The sequence below is a fragment of the Aethalodelphis obliquidens genome, unplaced genomic scaffold (assembly GCF_003676395.1).
Source record: "Aethalodelphis obliquidens isolate GAN/ISIS:26980383/991018 unplaced genomic scaffold, ASM367639v1 scaffold24, whole genome shotgun sequence".
In the NCBI taxonomy this organism is placed as follows: domain Eukaryota; kingdom Metazoa; phylum Chordata; class Mammalia; order Artiodactyla; family Delphinidae; genus Aethalodelphis; species Aethalodelphis obliquidens.
Window position 1 is genome coordinate 25,173,864 of NW_020837968.1, and position 19,936 is coordinate 25,193,799.

Below are 19,936 nucleotides of genomic sequence, written 5' to 3' on the forward strand. Positions count from 1 at the left end.
TTTAGCTCCCAAATTTTTAATTGTACAAGTCACTATGTTTGATGGTCACCACCAATCTTTATGGTGCTGTTTCTCTATTTCAGTTATTTTCTGATTCCTCAGGAAGAGCTTAGTGAGCAGTATTTTCCAAATTCTTGTTCAATGGATAAGTTTGTGCCCTTTATAATTGAAAGTTGATTTTGTTGAACATAAAAGCCTTTGCTTACATTTTCCCTTGAGTATCTTTAACAAGTTACTCCATTTTCTTCATGTATAAAGAATAATTGTGGAAAGTGTGATGATCATCTTTTTTTTTCTTACATGTCACTTGCTGTTCTTGCCTACCCAGAGGATTTTTCCTTTCTTTAAAGTAACTTGTTGTCACTTATGTCTTGGTGTTGGCAGTTTGGGATCAATAATCTTGGGTATAATAGTGCATTTAAAAAATATTGTTTCAAATCTTTTAAAAATTAACGTTTTCTGAAAATAGGGGTTTTTTTCTTCAGAGACTCCTATTATCTTTATATTGGACCTTCTGCCTCATCTTCAACATCTGTCACTTCCTACTCTTTTAGAGTGTTTTTTTTCCATTTTGTTTTGATTTTTACCTATTTCTTTTAAGGCATCATCTATCTGTATGTTTATTTGCTTGTGTTCCTTCTAGTTTAGCCTTAATTTCCGAAATTTTTTTCTAATCCTTTCCTGAGCTTATCTTTTTTTCTTTTCTTCTGAGTTTTTCCAATTCTAAATTTCCTTCGTATCCTACACTATTTTCTTAATAACTTCTAGCACATTTTGAAATAGACTGGTTTTGATCTGCTCTGGGGACCTTTCTGGTAGATTTTCATTATTTGTAAAGATGTTATTCTGCTCTTGACTCCTTTAAATCAATTTTGTAAGGGACTGATCTAAAAACTTTTATGTAGTTTCTTTTTTTTTTTTGTGGTACGCGGGCCTCTCACTGTTGTGGCCTCTCCCGTTGCGGAGCACAGGCTCCGGATGCGCAGGCTCAGCGGCCATGGCTCACGGGCCCAGCCGCTCCGCGACATGTGGGATCTTCCCAGACCGGGGCACGAACCCATGTCCCCTGCATCGGCAGGCGGACTCTCAACCACTGTGTCACCAGGGAAGCCCTATGTGGTTTCTTTTTAAGTAAAAATAATTTTCTTTAACTTTGAGGAGGCATGGGTCATGGGACCTTCTCAACCTCAGCTGTTTTGTTGTTGTTGGTTTTTGTTTTTGTTTTCAGTGTTCAAAAACAAAAACAGTATTCTGCTGAGATTTCTTGGTCAACAATTCCTCCCTTCACTGTATTTAACCTTATCTTCCTTTGTGTCTATTGTCACTCTCCTGCTCAATTTTGGTTTTACAGCCAGCAGTTTCTCTTCTGTGGAGCCTTGACAAATATGGCAAATCATTTCAAAAGTTCATATGGACTACATTGCTTCATTCCTTCAGACATTACTGTAGGTCTCCTGCACTCACTCACCACTGGAATGCTCAAAGCGTCTCCCAGTTTCAAACGGCTGTTTGCAACTTGGCCTGCTATGTGTTTCAATTATCATTCTATTTAAGTTCTGTTCTCAGGTCCATTAGATGCCCTATTGCCATGCTCTACTTCTCCCAAATAGACGCCAGTACCACTTTGTGGTCTTGTGGCTTTTGGTAGCTTGTCTTCACCCACTTATATTTCAGGATTTAAGTATATGATGCCATCTAAATTTGTTGTAATGTTGTTCATTAGTATTTTGACTTTGCTATCCAGTTGCTGCTATGCGACGGTTTGGAGATTGACAAACTACAGCACTGCTACCATCTTCCCTTTCTTAATTTGTTCTATAACAGGAAACATTCACAGAAAGTTCAAATTTGCTTTTGTTCTTTGTATTTGATCTTTTCCAGATTTTTAAAAAAAATTTTTTCCCCTTTTAACATTTTTATGCTGTTTCTTACAATGTTACGTTTTTTGTTCCACTCTGACCTCCTCTACTAAGTCTCACTTAAAAATTAAAATGCTCTGGATCCCTTTCCTTTATCCTCTATATCAGACACTTTTACAATTCCTTTACTTCCTGTCAGATTGTCACTTACTTCACTTCCTTACTTCAGATCTTCACTTGCATAGCTGGTTTTCTTTCCAAGAATCTATTTCTTTGCAGAGTATGTACACATCACAGACCCTGCAGCTTTAGCATTTTACATTGCACCTAGGATACTAGTTTTAAATATACGTTAGGGAATTTTTAGCCCACACTTCAAAAAAGACATATAAGAGAAATAGGCTATTTTGAAGTTTAAGAATATTAATGATATAAGAAGTAGTGCCTTCCATATGATGCTGAAACCAATTTTCTTTTACTGTCAATCTGTAACCCAACCAAACTCTTCAGGGAAAACAGAGCACTGCCCCATTTATGCAAGATCTTTAACCCTTCCAACTACCCCTCCCATCTCAGCAACTGTATATCCAATTCAACCCTGAAAGACAGACAGGAAAGGCAGGTGAAAAAACTATAGCTCAAAGAAACACAGTAATTTCCTCTAGTACAAAATGACCACAGAATTGTGGTTTTCCATTTACCATCCTTGTACTTGACAACATTACAGAAATCTTTAGAGTAGATTTTTGTAAGTTCCAAGGGACTTGCTCAGTTAACATTAAAACTTCAAAAACCTGTCAAAACCAAAATTATTTCTCTAGTTAGCTTCTTATGAAAATATAATAAGCTGAACAAAAACAGTTACATAGTTAATATACAAAATGTACTCTTTAAAAATAAATATCATAGATCTAAGAACAAGTCTTTCATACTGATAACTGCTTCATTCTCAAACAGGACATGAAATTGATAGAGATTCTCTTGCAGACAATAGCCTCCCAGCTGCCCGTGTTTATTGGAATATTGCTCTCTGAACACGCATACAGTCAGAATTGTTAAATATATCCTCTTCTTCTGGAGTTAGTTGGATGTTATCTTTGACTGGAGACAGGGGATCTGGCTTCTTACAAGAAGGAAGCTTTTCAGAATCTCTGCAAAAGATAATATAATAAAATGAATTTATTGGGTGTTTTTAGGGTAGTGTTTATTCGAAAATAATCTACCTGGACAAAAGAGAGGTATGTAAAGAGGATAAAACCCTCTACTGTATAATTTGTCTCAATTTATTATATGACACATTCAGGTTCTCCTCTGAGTATGCCCAATAAAATTTAAGTTTTGCTTCTTAGTACCCATGACTGCTTTCTAAATCACCTTTCAAAGTAGGTGCCAAGTCACTACTAAATATAACTAGCTAAGGCAGAATGGTTCCAGTAAACAAACTTTAGTTCTTTTCTCTCTAGAACCCTTCTCAAGTCTGGCTGAGAACCAGCATGAGTGAAGCATAAACAAATGTTTAAGCCCTATCTTTTTACTCCTCCCAGTCTTCCAACTTTTGGAAGGAAGTTCTATGTCTATAAAAATTAATCCTATCATGAAGATAACAAAACTGATTCTATGTCCTGTCAACAAAATTCCAACAGGAGTAATTAAGTCTTATTTTTCTAAAAGGCATTTAAGAATACTGTTGCACCCTTAATTTCCCTTTAGTAGCAGTTCTCAAAGTATGATCCACAGATGCCTAAAAATTCCCAAGACACTTTCAGGGGGTTTGTAAGATCAAAACTATTTTCATAATAATATTTAGACTTTATCTGCCTTTCTTACCGTGCTGACATTTGTACGGATAATCCAAAAGCAGAACTGAGTAAAGCTTTGATCCCTGTTTGATCCCTGTTCAGGGAACTAGATCCCGCATGCATGCCGCAACTAAGAGTTCGTATGCTGCAACTAAGAAGCCCGCATGTTGCAACTAAGAAGCCTGCATGCTGCAACTAAAAAAGATGCCGTGTGCCACAACTAAGACCTGGCACAGCCAAAATAAATAAATAAATATTAAAAAAAAAAGTTTGAGAACTGCTGCTATATGGTTTAATCTAGACTTAACACAATGTAAAGTAAAAACATAATTGTCCAGCACTTATTACAAAGTGTTTCCACTCATACTATCTCATCTGATTGTGATAACATTTCTATTAGGTAAGGTTTAATCTTATCATTCCATGTAAGTCACCTCCCCGCTTCCCTCCCTCCCTTTCTCTTTGTGTTTATTCTTAGTACATTTGCATTCATAAGAACCAGAAAATAAAGTAATTATAAATCTATGCTACTTTGTGGCTAATTTTGTTGTCTAACAGATGCAATTTGGTTCAAAAAATGTAGATATATAGAGGGTCAATTCTCTTAAAACAGTGTTTGCTACATACATTAGAAATCTGGTTAATTCATCATATAAACTCATTGATTCTTCCCATTTTAGATGTGATAATTTAGGGAAACAAACTGCTTTAAATCCAGAAGTACCATAGAGCGTTACCTTCCCATGTCTACAACAACATTCAGAAGGAAAGAAAAATAAGACACTTAAGGCCTGGAAAAGTAATTTGCTTAACGACAGAGAGTCCCCAAAGCCAGATTGAGAACTGAGGTTTTTAGTTTGCCACGTTTTCACTAAAAGAAGGTACAGAAACTGAAGTTAAATATTCCTACAAAGAGTCAGTTAAAGGGACTAGAGGAAAATAATTTTCTTAGGGTAAGAGAAAAAGAAGTTGATTCATATGAAAATAGAAAGAGGAGACAGGGATTGAAATTACAGAAAAAAAATATTTATCATTTTAGAATAAGTTACAAGATAACTCACTTTTTAAATCCAAAATTTTTCCAGAGTTCATTGATTTTTATCTGCAATCCTGGCTTGTTCTCGGCATTATGATGATTTCTCTTATGGATGCTTGATGGCTTCTTGCTCAGCCCACTGACTCTGGCAGGTACTAAAGGTTTGATCTTGGTTGTAGAAAGACTGTCCACAGAACTAGATTTATACAGCCCAGGAACCTGAAGATTAAATGCCTGTTTTAATACTATTCTGTTAAAGCAACTACCTTTATTTAATTTCAAACTATTATTTATACACTGGAACAAAAAATAACCTAAAATCGATGTGCAAAAGTGTGCTTATAAACGTCTACAAAAATTATCATAATATTTTCACCAGGTAATACATGTACCTGGCACTAAATCAAGAGTATAAAAGAACAGACAGAAAAGTGAGTCTCCCTTACTCCCTCACTGCCTTTAGGCAGTCACTGCTACCAGTTTCCTGTACAACCACTGAATTCATTCACATACACACACACATACACCCGACACACAACTGGCAGCATACTACAAAATGTCATGTACTTTGTTTTTCTTGCCTAATATATCTTGATTTTACTTAACAATGTATCTTGGAGATTTTTCCATTTCACATGTAGAACTGAATTTTGTTTTGAATAGGTTGCCTGTTTTTTCCATTGTATAAATGTGCCATAATTTACTTAAACAGATCTCTACTGACATTTAAGTTGAATCCACTGATTTTTTTAATTGAGGTATAATTTACAACATTGTGTTAGTTTCAAGTGTATAGCAAAGTGACTCAGTTATATATACATATATATCATATATATATTATTTTTCAGATTCTTTTCCATTATAGGTTATTACAAGATACTGAGCATAGTTCCCTGTGCTATACAATAGGTCCTTGTTGTTTATTCATTTTATATATAGTAGTAGGTATGTTAATCCCCAATTCCTAGTTTATCTCCCCACCCCTGCCCCCGCTATCCCCTTTGGTAACCATAAGTTTGTTTTCTATGTCTGTGAGTCTATCTCTGATTTGTAAATAAGTTCATTTATATCATTTTTTTTTTAGATTCCACAAATAAGTGATATTATATGATATTTGTCTTTGTCTGACTTGATTTTTATGCTGTGTGAAATATGGAGCCATTAAAATTTTGTTGCTTTTTTTTTGTATAGTAGGAGTGTAGTAATATAAAACAAGGCTTTAAAATTAATGAATCTAGTAGAGGGTGTATAAAGAATGGAAGGACTCACACATGAAAGATGAAATCTTGAATTAGGATGTTGGTGATGGGAAAAGGGAGAGCAAGAAATAAGACAAAGAAAGAAACAGGATTTAGATAGGTATAGTTATTTGGTTGTTTTTCTTTAACCCCTGAAAAAGAAGGATCCAACTGGAGGTTATAAGGAAAGAGGACAACTGTAAGATTTTGAAACTAAGTGACGTAGAACAAATATTATAATTTTATGTAACTGATAAAAATGCTCTGAGAAGTACTGGTTAGAGGTTAAAAAAATATGAGTTTGATTTTAGATACTGAATTTGGATATTAGGGAGCAAGAAGGAAGGTTCATCCGGGGAGTTGTCACCAAAACAGAAGTGACAGTTAAAAAACTGACAATGAAGATCTGACAGAAAGAATAAAAATAATAAAAAGATGATGGTTTAATGTCCTTCTTTTGAGGACATTAAACCATCATCTTTAATATAACTCCTTTTGAGAAAGTACTTTCTAAATCTCTAATCCTATCATTGTGAATAATTTTGGTATCTTTCCAGACATTTTACTATGATTGTACAAACATACACACGTGTGTGTATTTTCCAGCATTTAAGCAAACAAAAACACCATGCTATTTATTGTGTTTAATATTGTTTAATAGCATGGTTTCCCTTTTCATTCAAAAATAATATGGACATCTTTCCAAGACAGTATCTGTTTGAAAAAGCCTTTCTCACTTAAAGATTTTTAAAAGAATCTTATATTTACATATTTTACATTCATATCCTTGTTATCTTTCAGTTTTATATTTATATAGTATGAGATGGGGACTTTCTTTCAAATAGATATGCCAGGCCATTTATTTAAAATTTTTGTAAAGGTTTTATGCTTTTAAAAATATGCGTAAGAAAATAATATGTTAACTATATGAATATAGTTTTCTTGTATAAATATAAGAAAAGTAATATAGGTTCACTATAGAAGAACATGAGAAAACAAAGAAAAAAAATTCACCTATATATCTACCAGCCAAGAGCTAAAACCAACAACGTATTTAATGTATTTCACTCTCTTATTTCTAGATATTTAGATTTTTTCCCCCAATTTTTCATTACTGCAACCAATGCAAGAACAAGTGCTCTTGTATTTAAACTCTCATTATCTCCTTAGGCTCAAGTTTTAGAATGCACTTACTGGGTTAAATTATTTCAACTCTTTCAAATTGCTTTCCAGAAATGGCACAACAATTCTTACTCTCCTAAACATGTGATTATTCATCTCACTATACTCTTATAAAATGAGTAAATTAAAAACTTTTTTGGAAAAATGAGAGGTAAGAAATTATATTTTATTACTTTGATTTGCATTGATTACTAATAAGGTTGAATGTGCTTTTTATATGTTAATCAGCCATTTGTGCTTTTTCTTTTGTGATTTCTGTTCATGTCCCTTGCCCATTTTTAAGTCAGGAATTAGTATTTTGATATTTACAGGCAAGAACACTTAATATATAAAATAGGCTTTAACTTACAAGCTTTCACTATGCAGTCACACATATATTTACAGAGTTTGATAAAAAAAAAAAAGCTTGGCTCATCAGGTACCCAATTTCTAGAATGCCTTTTTGCAATATACATCAAAGCTTTAAACCATGTATGCCTTTGGACCAGTAATACCACTCCATAGAATTCACCCCTACGAAAAAATCAAAAATGTGTACAGTACTCAAATATTTACCAACAAAATCTTTGTTGTAGTACTCTTTGCTACAGCAAAAATTTTTAGGGTAAAGGACAAACATAAGAAGATTAGCTAAACCCATACAATGGCATATTTTATTCATTATAAGTAATGTTATGTAAGTACATAGAAAAAGTTCTTTATACTGTAAGAGAAAAATAGCAGGTTTCACAATTTAAACACCTACAAATCATGCACAAATATGGTTCTAGATGGTTTGAAGGTAGACATTTTGTGTAAATAAGAATATAGGCATTTTGATTTTTAATTTTGCTTATATTTCTTATTGCCTGGTAATAAGCATGAGCTGCTTCTGAAATTTAAAAATAATTTAAGTAAGTGTTTTACCTTGTTCCTTAGAAGCGTGCCTTTTTTCGAAAAATGAAATAAGTATAGCTTGGATTTCTGATTACCTTGATTATCAAGTGACTTAAAATTGCAATCAGATTCCTAGATCCCCGAGATGAAAAAATAAAGCAAACTTAGATTTTTACTATCAAATTTTTATGACAACTGACCAATATTCAACAAAACATAAAACAAGTAAATTGAGAAAATCAGTGTAAATAAAATGTAATTTATCAGAAGAATAAAAGTATAAAAAGCATGAAATAGAATAAAAGAAAATTAATCTAATGTGGAAAGAATGGTGTTTGCTAGTTTCACTAAAGAAAACCAGCTGAAGAAGTAAACTATGTAAAATATAAATTAAAAAGCTATAAGCAAAAAAAAAAAAAAAACTATAAGCATGGGGGATGGTGGTGGGATGAATTGGGAGACTGGGATTGACATATATACACTAATACGTATAAAATAGATAACTAATAAGAACCTGCTGTATAGCACAGGGAACTCCACTTCGCTGTACAGTAGAAACTAATACAACATTGTAAAACCTCAACAAAACAAAAAAAACCCCACAACATGGAGATCACTGTCCTGGGAGAAAGAAAAAAAAAAGACATGCCAAGCATTTGCTGCCCTCCTTTTTAATGGACAGATGGCTGCAGTGATTCATTTCTTAATCACTTCAGGTCCAAACATATAAGAGTAATTTTCACTGAGTCTTTCCTGCCATGATTAAACCATACTGACATGATAGATCTCAATTCCTCCTGCCAAGTTTGCAATGTTGGGGACCTGGATCCTATAACAAAATCCATGTTCAAGGTCATCTTTGTACTGGATGTTCTGTGTATCCCCTTCCAAACTGTGAGCAAGGCACAAGCTGTGTCACATAATGTTAAAGCCAACCCAGTGTCTGGTATGTTGTGATATTATCCAGAATCTACAACTGCTTCAGGCAATGGAAGACTATACTTGAAATTTTCATGCATCCCACATTGCCCCAAAGTAAAAAAGAAAGAAAGAAAAAAAAACCTATAAGCAGAGTCTCCAGAACCAGAGGAAGCACACAGGTCTTCTTAAAATTGAAGGTGTTTATGCTTGAGATGAAACTGACTTCTATCTATGCAAGAGGTATGCTTATGTGTACAAAGCAAAGAACAACACTGTAACTCATGGTGGCAAACTCAACAAAACCAGAGTAATCTAGGGAAAAATAACTCATGCTCATGGAAACAATGGCATGGGGTTCATGCCAAATTCTGAAGCAATCTTCCTGCTAAAGCCATTGGACACAGAATCCACGTGATGCTGTACCCCTTCAAGGATTTAAACTTTTTGGAAAGTAAATAAATAAAAGTGTTCTCTTGTTAAAAAAAAAAGTCTCCTGCTGTAACATCATTTGTAAACTTGGCTAATAGTTTTCATAAATTACTAGCTACAAACGGTTGAACCAGTATAGTTCTACATCTCTTTTTCATTGTGTAACATGTTCAACATTAAAGAGAAAAAAGGCATATACTTTCAAGAAGTAGAGTAGCACTGTATCAAATGCACAGTTACCTTCAGCAAAGACTTTTAAGACCTACTCTCTACACCCCAATCCCATCATGTAAGACTTTTCTATAGACAGAATTATCTGGATTCCCACAAAAGTCAAATAAAAAAGGACAATGAATGCAAATTCAGAAGGCTTTACATTTCTGCATTTTTCAAGAGGTTTTTTTTTTTTTAATATTTATCTTAGGATTCTACATAGTATTATATATTTAAAACAATCCAAAAGTGAAAAATACTCCATTAATTTGGATTGTAACTTACAGAAACTCTAACATTTCTTGCTTATAGTAGTGATGACTCTGGGCTATATCATTTCTTAAAATAAAGATCAAGAGTAAGATCCTAAGATTAATTAATCTCCAATACCGTTAATGAACTCAGTATACATAGAATACATGGTTGTTGCTTTTCACAGTGAACCACCAGTGGAAGAGTCTCCAATGCATTTTCTTCAGAACCATACAGTAAAACCTGATATTCAAAATGAAGCCCCAGTCGCACTGTGGCTCTCTAAAACATTTTCTGAATAAAGAAAGATTACACAGTTTTTATGTTACCTGCTATTGTCCCAATTGTTTGACAATTAATTCATTTATCCAAAGAGGAATTTACCACATCTGGTGGCAAGAGATGACTTAATGAATGATTCTTAGTCTGTTTGTTTTTGAGGGGAGAGAATTTATGTTTCTATAATTGATAATCACAAAAATGGCTAGCCCCGAAGACAGAAGTGTGGAGAGTTCTGTCAGCATCATGAGCCCATAGGCTGTGAGCTGGTAAGGTTTCTCAGTAAAACATGCTAAAAGCTTTACAAAGTTAGTAAAGCAGGAAGATGTCTGCTGGAAAAGGAACAAGAACACCCGAAAGGAGCTCAGCAGACCTGAAAGTATCCTCACAAATAGTGATTTTTAAAGAAAGATGTTCAAGAAATAGCAACTGTGATGGTACCCAAATGGTACCATGAGAAAAATGCAGTAAGATGTGGAAAATGAAAAAGATGACATTAAAATGGAGGCTCAGGGCTTCCCTGGTGGCGCAGTGGTTGAGAGTCTGCCTGCCAATGCAGGGGACACGGGTTCGTGCCCCGGTGCGGGAAGATCCCACATGCTGCGGAGCGGCTGGGCCCGTGAGCCATGGCCGCTGAGCCTGCGCGTCCGGAGCCTGTGCTCTGCAACGGGAGAGGCCACAACAGTGAGAGGCCCGCATACCGCAAAAAACAAACAAACAAACAAACAAAAATGGAGGCTCATGTTAAAAGAAACAGTCTTCTAGAACAGTATGGATAAACTGAAGGCAAAGTGAGTGAATGGGAAAAGAAAAGCAAAAGCCTCAAGGGCTTGGTTTGGCATACTCTTACTTAAAAAACACTACATGGAATGGATTTTGGATTTGAATATATTAATTGATTTCCGCTTTCTCCAAATGAAAACAATTTGCTTCCATATTGTAACTAGGCTTTTGTCTTTGAGTCCAATACAACTCAAGTTTCCTTTAGGAACTTGAATAAAATACTTTCCTTTTTATAAATACAAGATATACTGATTTATTAGATGTTTAATATTCAGGATTATCAGACCTCAAAGTTCTGTCAAATATTACCAAGGCTGTAATTGTTCTTACAACTTGGTAACTGTAGTTGTGAACATAAAATGAAGTATGTTAAATTGATAAATTTAAGATAACTCAGATTAAAGAATGTTATTATGACATCATGTCATTTTAAAATATGATGTCACTGGGTCTTATGAGCAGTACTTACCTGGAACTTTGATTTTACTTAAGTAAGGATAAAGATATTTTACAAATTAAAAAAATGGCTAGGATGCTTTTATTAATTTACACAGAATAACATAAAATCACTTGTATTACTATTTTGTTTTGTCATAAATGGGAACTGCAAAAAGAATAGTAAGAGTAAATAAAAAATGTATTTCTGAAGTACTAAAACTTACGATGAACACCATCCCATTAACAGGGCCATTTCATTATAAGGTTTCAAATGTTGTCTGAATTCAAGAGTATATTAAGGATTTAAATATTAAATTTATAATAACTTTTCATGAAGCTTATCATTCTGCTTAGGTCTTAAGTGTTCCACAACTTGAGACACCTATCAATGGAACACAGTGATTCAAGAAATATAGTTAGATTAAATGTATAAGAGTCTAAAATACAGAGAAGCCCTTCAGATGAATAAAACATGAACTTTCTACACAGTAAGATCTAGAATGAAAAATTAAAACAATCAATTATTTCCATAATTAGGCAAAATTTCCTCAATTGTCTGATAAACACACTATTTTCTCTTACATATGAATTTGAAAACAAACGCTTCATAATGTGACTTACCTCTGAATCTAAATCCTTACTAGAAGGCTGAGAAAGTTTTGATGCATTTAAATTGTGTGGTGATAAGTCCATGCTTTCCTGAGACTGTGAAGACCAATCCACTTCGTGTAAGGGATGAGATTCATCACTTGACTCATCACTCTTTAACTGAGATACATCAGACGGCTCATTATTCTCAGGCAGAGAGATGGGAGAATCACTCTTTCTAAGGAACTGTTGCAATGCTGTGCTTGGAGAGGGGCTTGGTGTTCTTGAAAACTCTCCAAGACTTCCAGACCAACTGAAACAACTTCTTAGTGTACCCGAGGTAGGTGGTGAGATGGTCCTCGTGAATCTGCTGGTCTTAAAAGACTGAGACTCTTCAGCAATCACAGTCACATCATCTGGAATATGCTCACTTGAATTATGTGCTACACTGATATCTAACAACTTCTTGCCATCTAGACAATCTGACTCATTTACACTGGCTTCTTTATCTGTGACAGCAGTTTCATCTAGAGATTGGCTGCTTGCTTTCTTTGATATACAGTCAGCAGAACCCAGAGAATTGGAAAAAAACCTAACAGAAAAAACAACAGAAAGAATGCAGAAGTATTTTAGAGTTTTCTCACAAAGGTGACAAGATTCATAATGGAAAAATGGTTCTTTTAAAAAAATCTCATAAATATATTAACTTCATAAAGGCAAAATAGATTTTACACATGGCTGATACTCAAATATTTGAACAGATATAGAAATATGCAACAGAAAGGACACTTTATAACTATGGCCTCTTATTTTGTAAAAGCAAAATAAATTAGCCATTTTCCCCTCAACTTAGCTTACCTCCTAGTAGTAGCAAGCCATCTGGGAACTTGTAGTAGTATACTAATCTACCAAGTTTTTTATATACCCTGTAAACTTCTACACTAATTTAAATATTGAGGTTAAGACTTTCAAATCAATTATTCAATTCTGTATTACTAAAGAGGTATTACTCATTCAGGGTAGCAGCTTTAAAAAAAATCACTTTTAAAAACTCCAATATAGGGCTTCCCTGGTAGCACAGTGGTTGAGAGTCCGCCTGCCAATGCAAGGGAGACGGGTTCATGCCCTGGTCCGGGAAGATCCCACATGCCGCGGAGCGGCTAGGCCCGTGAGCCATGGCCACTGAGCCTGTGCGTCCGGAGCCTGTGCTCCGCAACGGGAGAGGCCACAGCAGTGAGAGGCCTGCGTACCGCAAAAAAACCCCAATATAAATGAAACAAAGATCAGTATCATTACTGGGAAGGATGTATTCAAGGAGTGTTTTTAGGTTTAAAAATAAACTCCCAGAGTGTATGATCAGCTAAATATGAAACTTAAAGAGAATTTACCTCATTAATAAGCATTAGTTCAAATCCAAGATGATTAAATAGAATATTTACTAAATGCTGGAGAGTAAATATCCTCTCTTATCTTTACATCAAACCCTTAGCTGATGTGTGTGGGTACAGGGCAGGAAGGAAGCAGCATGTAAAAGGAAAAGTCTTACTTGGTTTTTCACTGAGTAAGAAACATCAGCTCCCTTTTAAGCAAACAATAACCCCTATGATATCCAAACATTTTTCTATGTATTATTTCGTAGGTAAGAGAAGTTTGAGTAACAGAGCCCAAGGTTATAAAATTAATCAACTAAAGAACAGAATTAAAACCTAGAACCCCTCCTAGTTCACAGCTGTTTCTTTCCAAACAGCCTATGGTGTGACTTAACTGATAATTATATTTCTAGATCTGAGAAAATAAATAGGCATTATTCTAGGATAAGTATCTATATAATAAAGATAAGACTTAAAACAGACTTCCAAAAAGCAAACAGATTGGAGACAATCTTTTGCATATTTAATACCTCCTGTTATGTTATATTAAAAAGAATGGGGTGGGAATGACCACTGGCATATATATTAGTGACTGGGCACTGTGCCAGGTGTCTGATATATATAACTTCTGCTAGTCTTAAAACAGTCTTATGCATATGATCATCCATATTTTATAGTTAAAAAAAGAGGCTCAGGGAAGTTAAATGGCATATGAAAGATCACTCAATTAATTAAATGATAGAGTGAGAATTCAAGTCCAGGCCTATAAGATCGTGTGCTCCTTTCAAGGTACCATGCCAACTATGACTAGGAATCTTTCCTATCACTAATCCTAACTATACAACCCTGGGAAAGTTTCTTAACCTCTAAGAGCCTCAATTTCTTAGCCCAAAATAGAGAAAATAACGCCAACCTGAATATCTCATAATACTGTTGTGAGGAATAACACATAAAAGAGCTTTGAAAATCAGCTAAGAAAACTAATTTAACAATATCTAATTATTATTAGATATTGCTCTATAATCTAGATCAGAAAATTATACATCAAAGATTTACTCCCAATTATTATTTCACAGGAAGTTGATGCAGAAAAAAATATTTCTCCAAGCATTTCTTAATGCGTCCTCTGAACAATTTCTTAGCGAAACAACTAACTAAGCTATATAAAGCAGCTATTTACAGCTTCAAACAGAGATTTCATTAAGCTTCCACAATGACTTAATAGCCAAGACCTGTAGAGACACACAAACATTATTCTCATTAGCTGTCTCCAAAGAGGCAGAAAAAGGAAATTCTAGTCTCACCTAAATGGAAAGGAAAAGAAGCACTAAGAGGCAGAGAAATGAAATCCTATTTTCACCCAAATGGAAAAATAAAACACGAGTTCCAAAAATTTCTCTGAATGACAGAAGTCAACTTTCTAGAATGTATAAATCAGCATAAATCATCTAGAACCCTATTTTCCATCTTTTGAGGCCTACTTCTTCATTATTCCACTGTTAACAAGCACTTTTAATGAGGGTGACTAACAAAGGAAGAATCAAAATGATCATTTCATTGTACTGTGAATGTTTCCTTGGAAAGACTTGATGGGAGAAGGGTTTGAAACATCCCCTAAAGGAGGCTTAGGGATTATCAGTGGTTCATTCCTTCATGTCCTTCTCCTATCATCATGGTTAGACAAATCTGGCTGCAACCCAGTTTATTAAACTTGAAAAATAAAAAATATTCATTCTAAGTCTTCTAGAGAAATACAGGGGCTGATAAAGTTTCTCTTTCTTAAAGTTACTAAATCATGCCTAAATAACTTCTAACACTTAAATTTTCTGTTTCTAGTTGTGGTACCACTATCCGAAGTCAATAAAATAAGAACTATTTATTGTATGTTTATCATCTGTTGGGCAATATTTTACGCACTTTACTTATGGTAATAATTTAATTCTATCAACGATCCTAAGATTGTTATACTTGTTAGCCTTGAAGAAACAGAAGCACCCAGAAATTAACTTGCTCAAGTCAAACATCTCATGAGTAAACAGGACAGGATTCAAATCCAGGTGGTCTAACCCCAGAGTCCAAATTCCTAACCCCTAAGTTATACTGACTCCTCAAATTCTCATCTTCACTAGCAGGGACTATGGCAACAGCCTAACTAATCTTTCTGCTCAGCTTTGGACCTCTAGAATCCATTCTTCACAGTGTGTTCAGAGTGGTCTATCTAAACCAGGAATCAAATCATACTCCTCCCCTGATTAAAACCTTCTAAATGTTTCCCATCACCCCTAAAGACTCAAGTTCCTTAGATTGGCTTACAAGCCTTTCATGAACTGGCTTGCTTATTTCTGCTCCCTCATCATCTACATTTCTGCTCCCTTTTCATCCTTTTCCCAACTTACATTGTGGCAGAAGTAATAATAGCAGTGATCAACAGCAAATAGTTAACCCCATGCTCCGTGCTGTTGCTCACCTCCATGTCTCTGTCCAAGCTGCATGAGTCTGCTGGGAAAGTATCTGGCTCCCTTCTTTGCTTCACCCACTCATCATTTAAACCTAGGTAACAGCACCTAACACTCATCCCTTCCCTCCCACCATTTCCAACCATTGCCTCAGCATTAGATGCCCTCAAAACACCTCATGCATGATTTTGTCATTGTACTTACCACACTGTATGGAAAGATTTTGTTACTGACCTACTTCTCCAACTACGAAAAACTGCATGTTTCTCAAGAGCAAAAACTATGTCTCTCATTTTTGTAACCCAGCATCTAGTATGGTATCAGATTATCAATTAATATGAGAAATCCATAGTCATCTGCATTTAAATAGATTTCTAAAAATACCTCGCAAAATTATATTTAGCTCTTAAAGAAACTAAAAAAATAGAAACAAAGTGGGGGGAGGAGGAACCCCCAAAGTAACAGAGTTTTTCTAATGCAAAATGTAGTAAGGTCTACAATTCTTATTTTGGTTCTCCATGGAGAGATTACAAAAGTAACAGAAGTTCAAGGGACAGTGGAACTAAAGCAATACATGATAAAAAACTGTAATTGGATTAAGCCAGGTCTTACACCTATCCCATTAGATTCAATGTTATTCAAGACAATTAAAATAAATACCAACAGAGTATATAATACAACAGACACACAACATTCTTTAGATATAACTATACCTGCTTCTGGTTCCTGGAACCACAACTGCACCACTTTCTTCATTTTTTCTCTGTAAAAATGTTGCAAATTTGTTTCTTGTCCTAGGTGGTATGCTTAAGCTTTTTTTAATAGTATTTCCATCTACCAGGTCAGGCATAAACCGTTCAGAAGAGTTCAATAATTTATCACCTTCACAACTATTTTTCTTGATCTTCTTTGTAAAGGAAGTAGAATACTGACCAAATAGATCATCTTCTGATAGCTCTTCTAAGTAAAAACAAAATTATCTGTAAATCTTTATTTCATGCATAGTTAGACATTTGGTCTTAGTTTCACAGTCCATGTCCTATTGTCCTAAAGATGAAGTTTTATTTTTTTTTAAACTATGCATCAGAAAAGGAAATAAAAGAATGACTTAAAAAAATTCCCTTGGCTGTGTTTTACGATTTCAAAAATTGGCTATGATTTAATGTCAATTATTTGTACTATTTTATGTGAAATTACCTAAACCAAAATTTCAGGGTACAATCAATTCTGTAAGGCTCTACATTCATTATACAATAAGGGTCTAATTCTGAATGTAAAAAAAAAAATGAATTAAATGTATGATTAAACTAATGTTTGGTTAAAAATATTGTTTCAACATTAAAAAAAAAAATGTTTCAAGGAGCTATATATACACACCATCACTGAGTTACGGTTTTTGAGGTGTATTTGATTGTCCTGTAATTTGTGGTCTAGCTATTATCTTCATTACATAGCTATGGGGCTCTAGAAGACTGCTGTGTAACGAACGCATTTTATTGGTATAAGAATAAATCATAAGACTAAATAACGTAAGATGTTACAGCTGAAATGGGCAAGGACATAGAGATAGCATTAAGGTACTTTAAATTAGTCCAACTAATTCTCAGTCTGAATAGCTTCCACTCACATGGGAGTAAATGCTCATGACTCTAAGAAGTTGGTAAAACAGTTGAGGGTGCCAAAATACTACAGACCAGGTGATACCTCAAATTCAAAAATGTATAGAGTAAAAAAAAACCTATAGGTCAGTAAACTTGTAAAAATCTGTTTATTATGCAGGGAATTGGGAGCTCTTACAGAAGAGGAAAAAAATAAACATCGTAAGATCCCCAGCAAGGCTTCACCAAGAAGCCACACCACACTAATCTCATTTTCTTTTTATAAGGTTGTTAGACTAGCTATGTGGAGAAATTCATAGACTTAGTATACATATTTTAAGCGAAACTTTAAGACATACTTGAACCATACTTCTCAAATTTCCAGGTGACATAATACCCATGTTAGAAGACAATATAAAGATTCAAAAAAGAAAAAAAAATAATAGGCAGAACAATGGATTATAATGAATTAAGATTACCTCAGTAAGGATAATGTAACCCATATTTAAGTTTAAAAATATAACTACCTGGCTTAACAGCAACTGGTGGATTATAAACTCAGTAAATGCCTGCAAAATGACAAGAATACTACTAAAAGCTCATGTTATCTTAGTTTGCAGTAGTAAAAGCAGCTTCTGGATGAAGGACTGAAATAGTGCCACAATTCTAAATATGATCTATGGTAAGCAGACCACATCTCAACAACCACTCACTGTAGTAGTTACAAATTATTAAAAAATTTGTATTGTATCCAAAGCATAACCTGGATAAGGAACTTTTAGCTTGCAAAAGAAATTTAGGAGGGTCACAATAGCTGTCTCTAAATATATGAAGGGCTGTCACATTAAAGAGGGAAAACATTTACTGTTTTTTGTTTTGTTTTTGTGTTTGTGTGTGTGCCTGTGGACAAAATCCATTGATAAATGGTAGTTATAACGAAGCAGACTTAGTCTGACATAGGTAATTTACTGATGAGCTCTCTACATAAAATGAATAAGCCTACCTTGATGGTAGAAGAAGGGAAGGAACTAATATGTACAGTGTACCTGCTATGTACCAGGGCTTTTTCATATGTTATATCACATATACAAAAATTTGTGAGATAGGCAATATTGTTCCCATTTCAGAAGAGGAAACAAAGGTTCAGAGATATTATCATGAAAAAGATTTAGGTTCATAAGGAATCAGGACATTTTGGCCAAACATGAATAATCTATACCTAAATTTAAAAGATAAGGGCATGAACTAAAAGTTTGCAAGGGCTTTGTTTTGTTTTTGTTGTCAGATATTCATTCATGTAATGTCTGAGGGAAAGAAGGAAGAGAGAAGAAATGGATTCTTTCCATTTCTAAGCATATTCTATGGTGGAAAGAAAAAACCTTTTCCCAATACCTAGTATTCCATTCTCAGCACTTTTGTTCAACACTGTAATGGAGATTCCAGTAGGCAAGAAAAAGAAATAAAAGGTATCCAGACTGGAAAAGGAGAAGCAAGACTATCTTTATTTGCAGGTGATAGGATTGCCTACATAGAGAATCCTAGAGAGTCTAAAAAGAGATACTAGAACTAATAAGTGATTTTAGTAAGGTTGCAAAACACAAGATTAATATACAAAAATCAAGTGTATTTCTATATACTAGCAATGAACCAGAAATTGAAATTAAAAATACCATTTACAACAGCATCAAAAATCTGAAATATACAGATAAATTTGACAACATATGTGCAAGACCTGTACACTGAAAACTACAAAGCATCTCTGAAGACTTAAACTAAAGAAGACTTAAACAAATGGATCAGAAAACTTGATATTGTTAAGATGTCAGTTCTACCCAAACTTATCTATGGATTCAACTAAATCCCAATCAAAATCTCAGCAGGCTTTTTTTTTTTTTTTTTTTTTAAGAAATTGACAAGTTGATTCTAAAATTTGTATGGAAATGTGAAGAACACAGAATAGCCAAAACAACTTTCAAAAGAAGAACAAACTTAGGGACTTACACTACTGGATTTACACTACCAGATTTCAAGATTGACTATAAAAGCTACAGAAATCAAGACAGTGTGTCTGGCATAAAGACAGGAAAAGAGACCAATGGTACAGACCTGCACATATGTGGTCAACTGATTGTCAACAAATGTGCCAAGGCAATTGAATGGAAAAAGGATAATCTTTTTAACAAATGGTGTTGGAACAATTGGATTGCCATATACAAAAAAAAGTGAACCTTGATCCTTACCTCACACCATATAAAAAATTAATTCAAAATGGATCAAAGGCCTAAATGTAAGAACTAAAACTATAAAGCTTCTAAACTGTGACCAATTCTCACTAGTGTTTCACAAAAACAAAATACATACCACTTCTTGGTCTTTTTGCAATGGATGACTTCCTTGGAAGATTTAATCCTTTAGTACTAATCACTAGTTCAATGCCCACAGTACTTGGATTTTCCTTCACCTTTGTAGCAACTGAAACAATGTCCAGCTCAAGTCTAGGGCAATAGTTCCTATTCCAAATACTATTAATATTAGATGACTTTTGACATGTTTTGTCAGTCCAACTATGACTTCTTGATTGGGCAGGCTAAAATAGTAAAAGGAAAAAGGTTACTTTAA

At 34.3% G+C, this 19,936-nt stretch overlaps 1 protein-coding gene across 5 annotated transcripts in view; it reads right to left on the reverse strand.

Moving 5' to 3' along the window:
- Positions 1–2,264: 2,264 nt before the first annotated feature.
- The window catches only part of EXO1 (exonuclease 1), a 39,472-nt gene continuing 21,800 nt past the window's right edge, over positions 2,265–19,936 (reverse strand). For 3 of the 5 annotated variants that reach the window (XM_027122457.1, XM_027122456.1, XM_027122454.1), the window contains 5 exons: positions 19,679–19,904; positions 16,433–16,679; positions 11,927–12,485; positions 4,720–4,913; positions 2,265–3,010 (listed from right to left, as the gene is read on the reverse strand). In XM_027122457.1, the coding sequence (XP_026978258.1) occupies positions 2,872–3,010; positions 4,720–4,913; positions 11,927–12,485; positions 16,433–16,679; positions 19,679–19,904 (1,365 nt within the window). In that variant the 3' untranslated portion in view covers positions 2,265–2,871. Of the gene's footprint in view, positions 3,011–4,719; positions 4,914–8,020; positions 8,123–11,926; positions 12,486–16,432; positions 16,680–19,678; positions 19,905–19,936 lie in introns of all 5 variants that reach the window. The other 2 variants (XM_027122459.1, XM_027122455.1) reach the window with 2 other exon arrangements.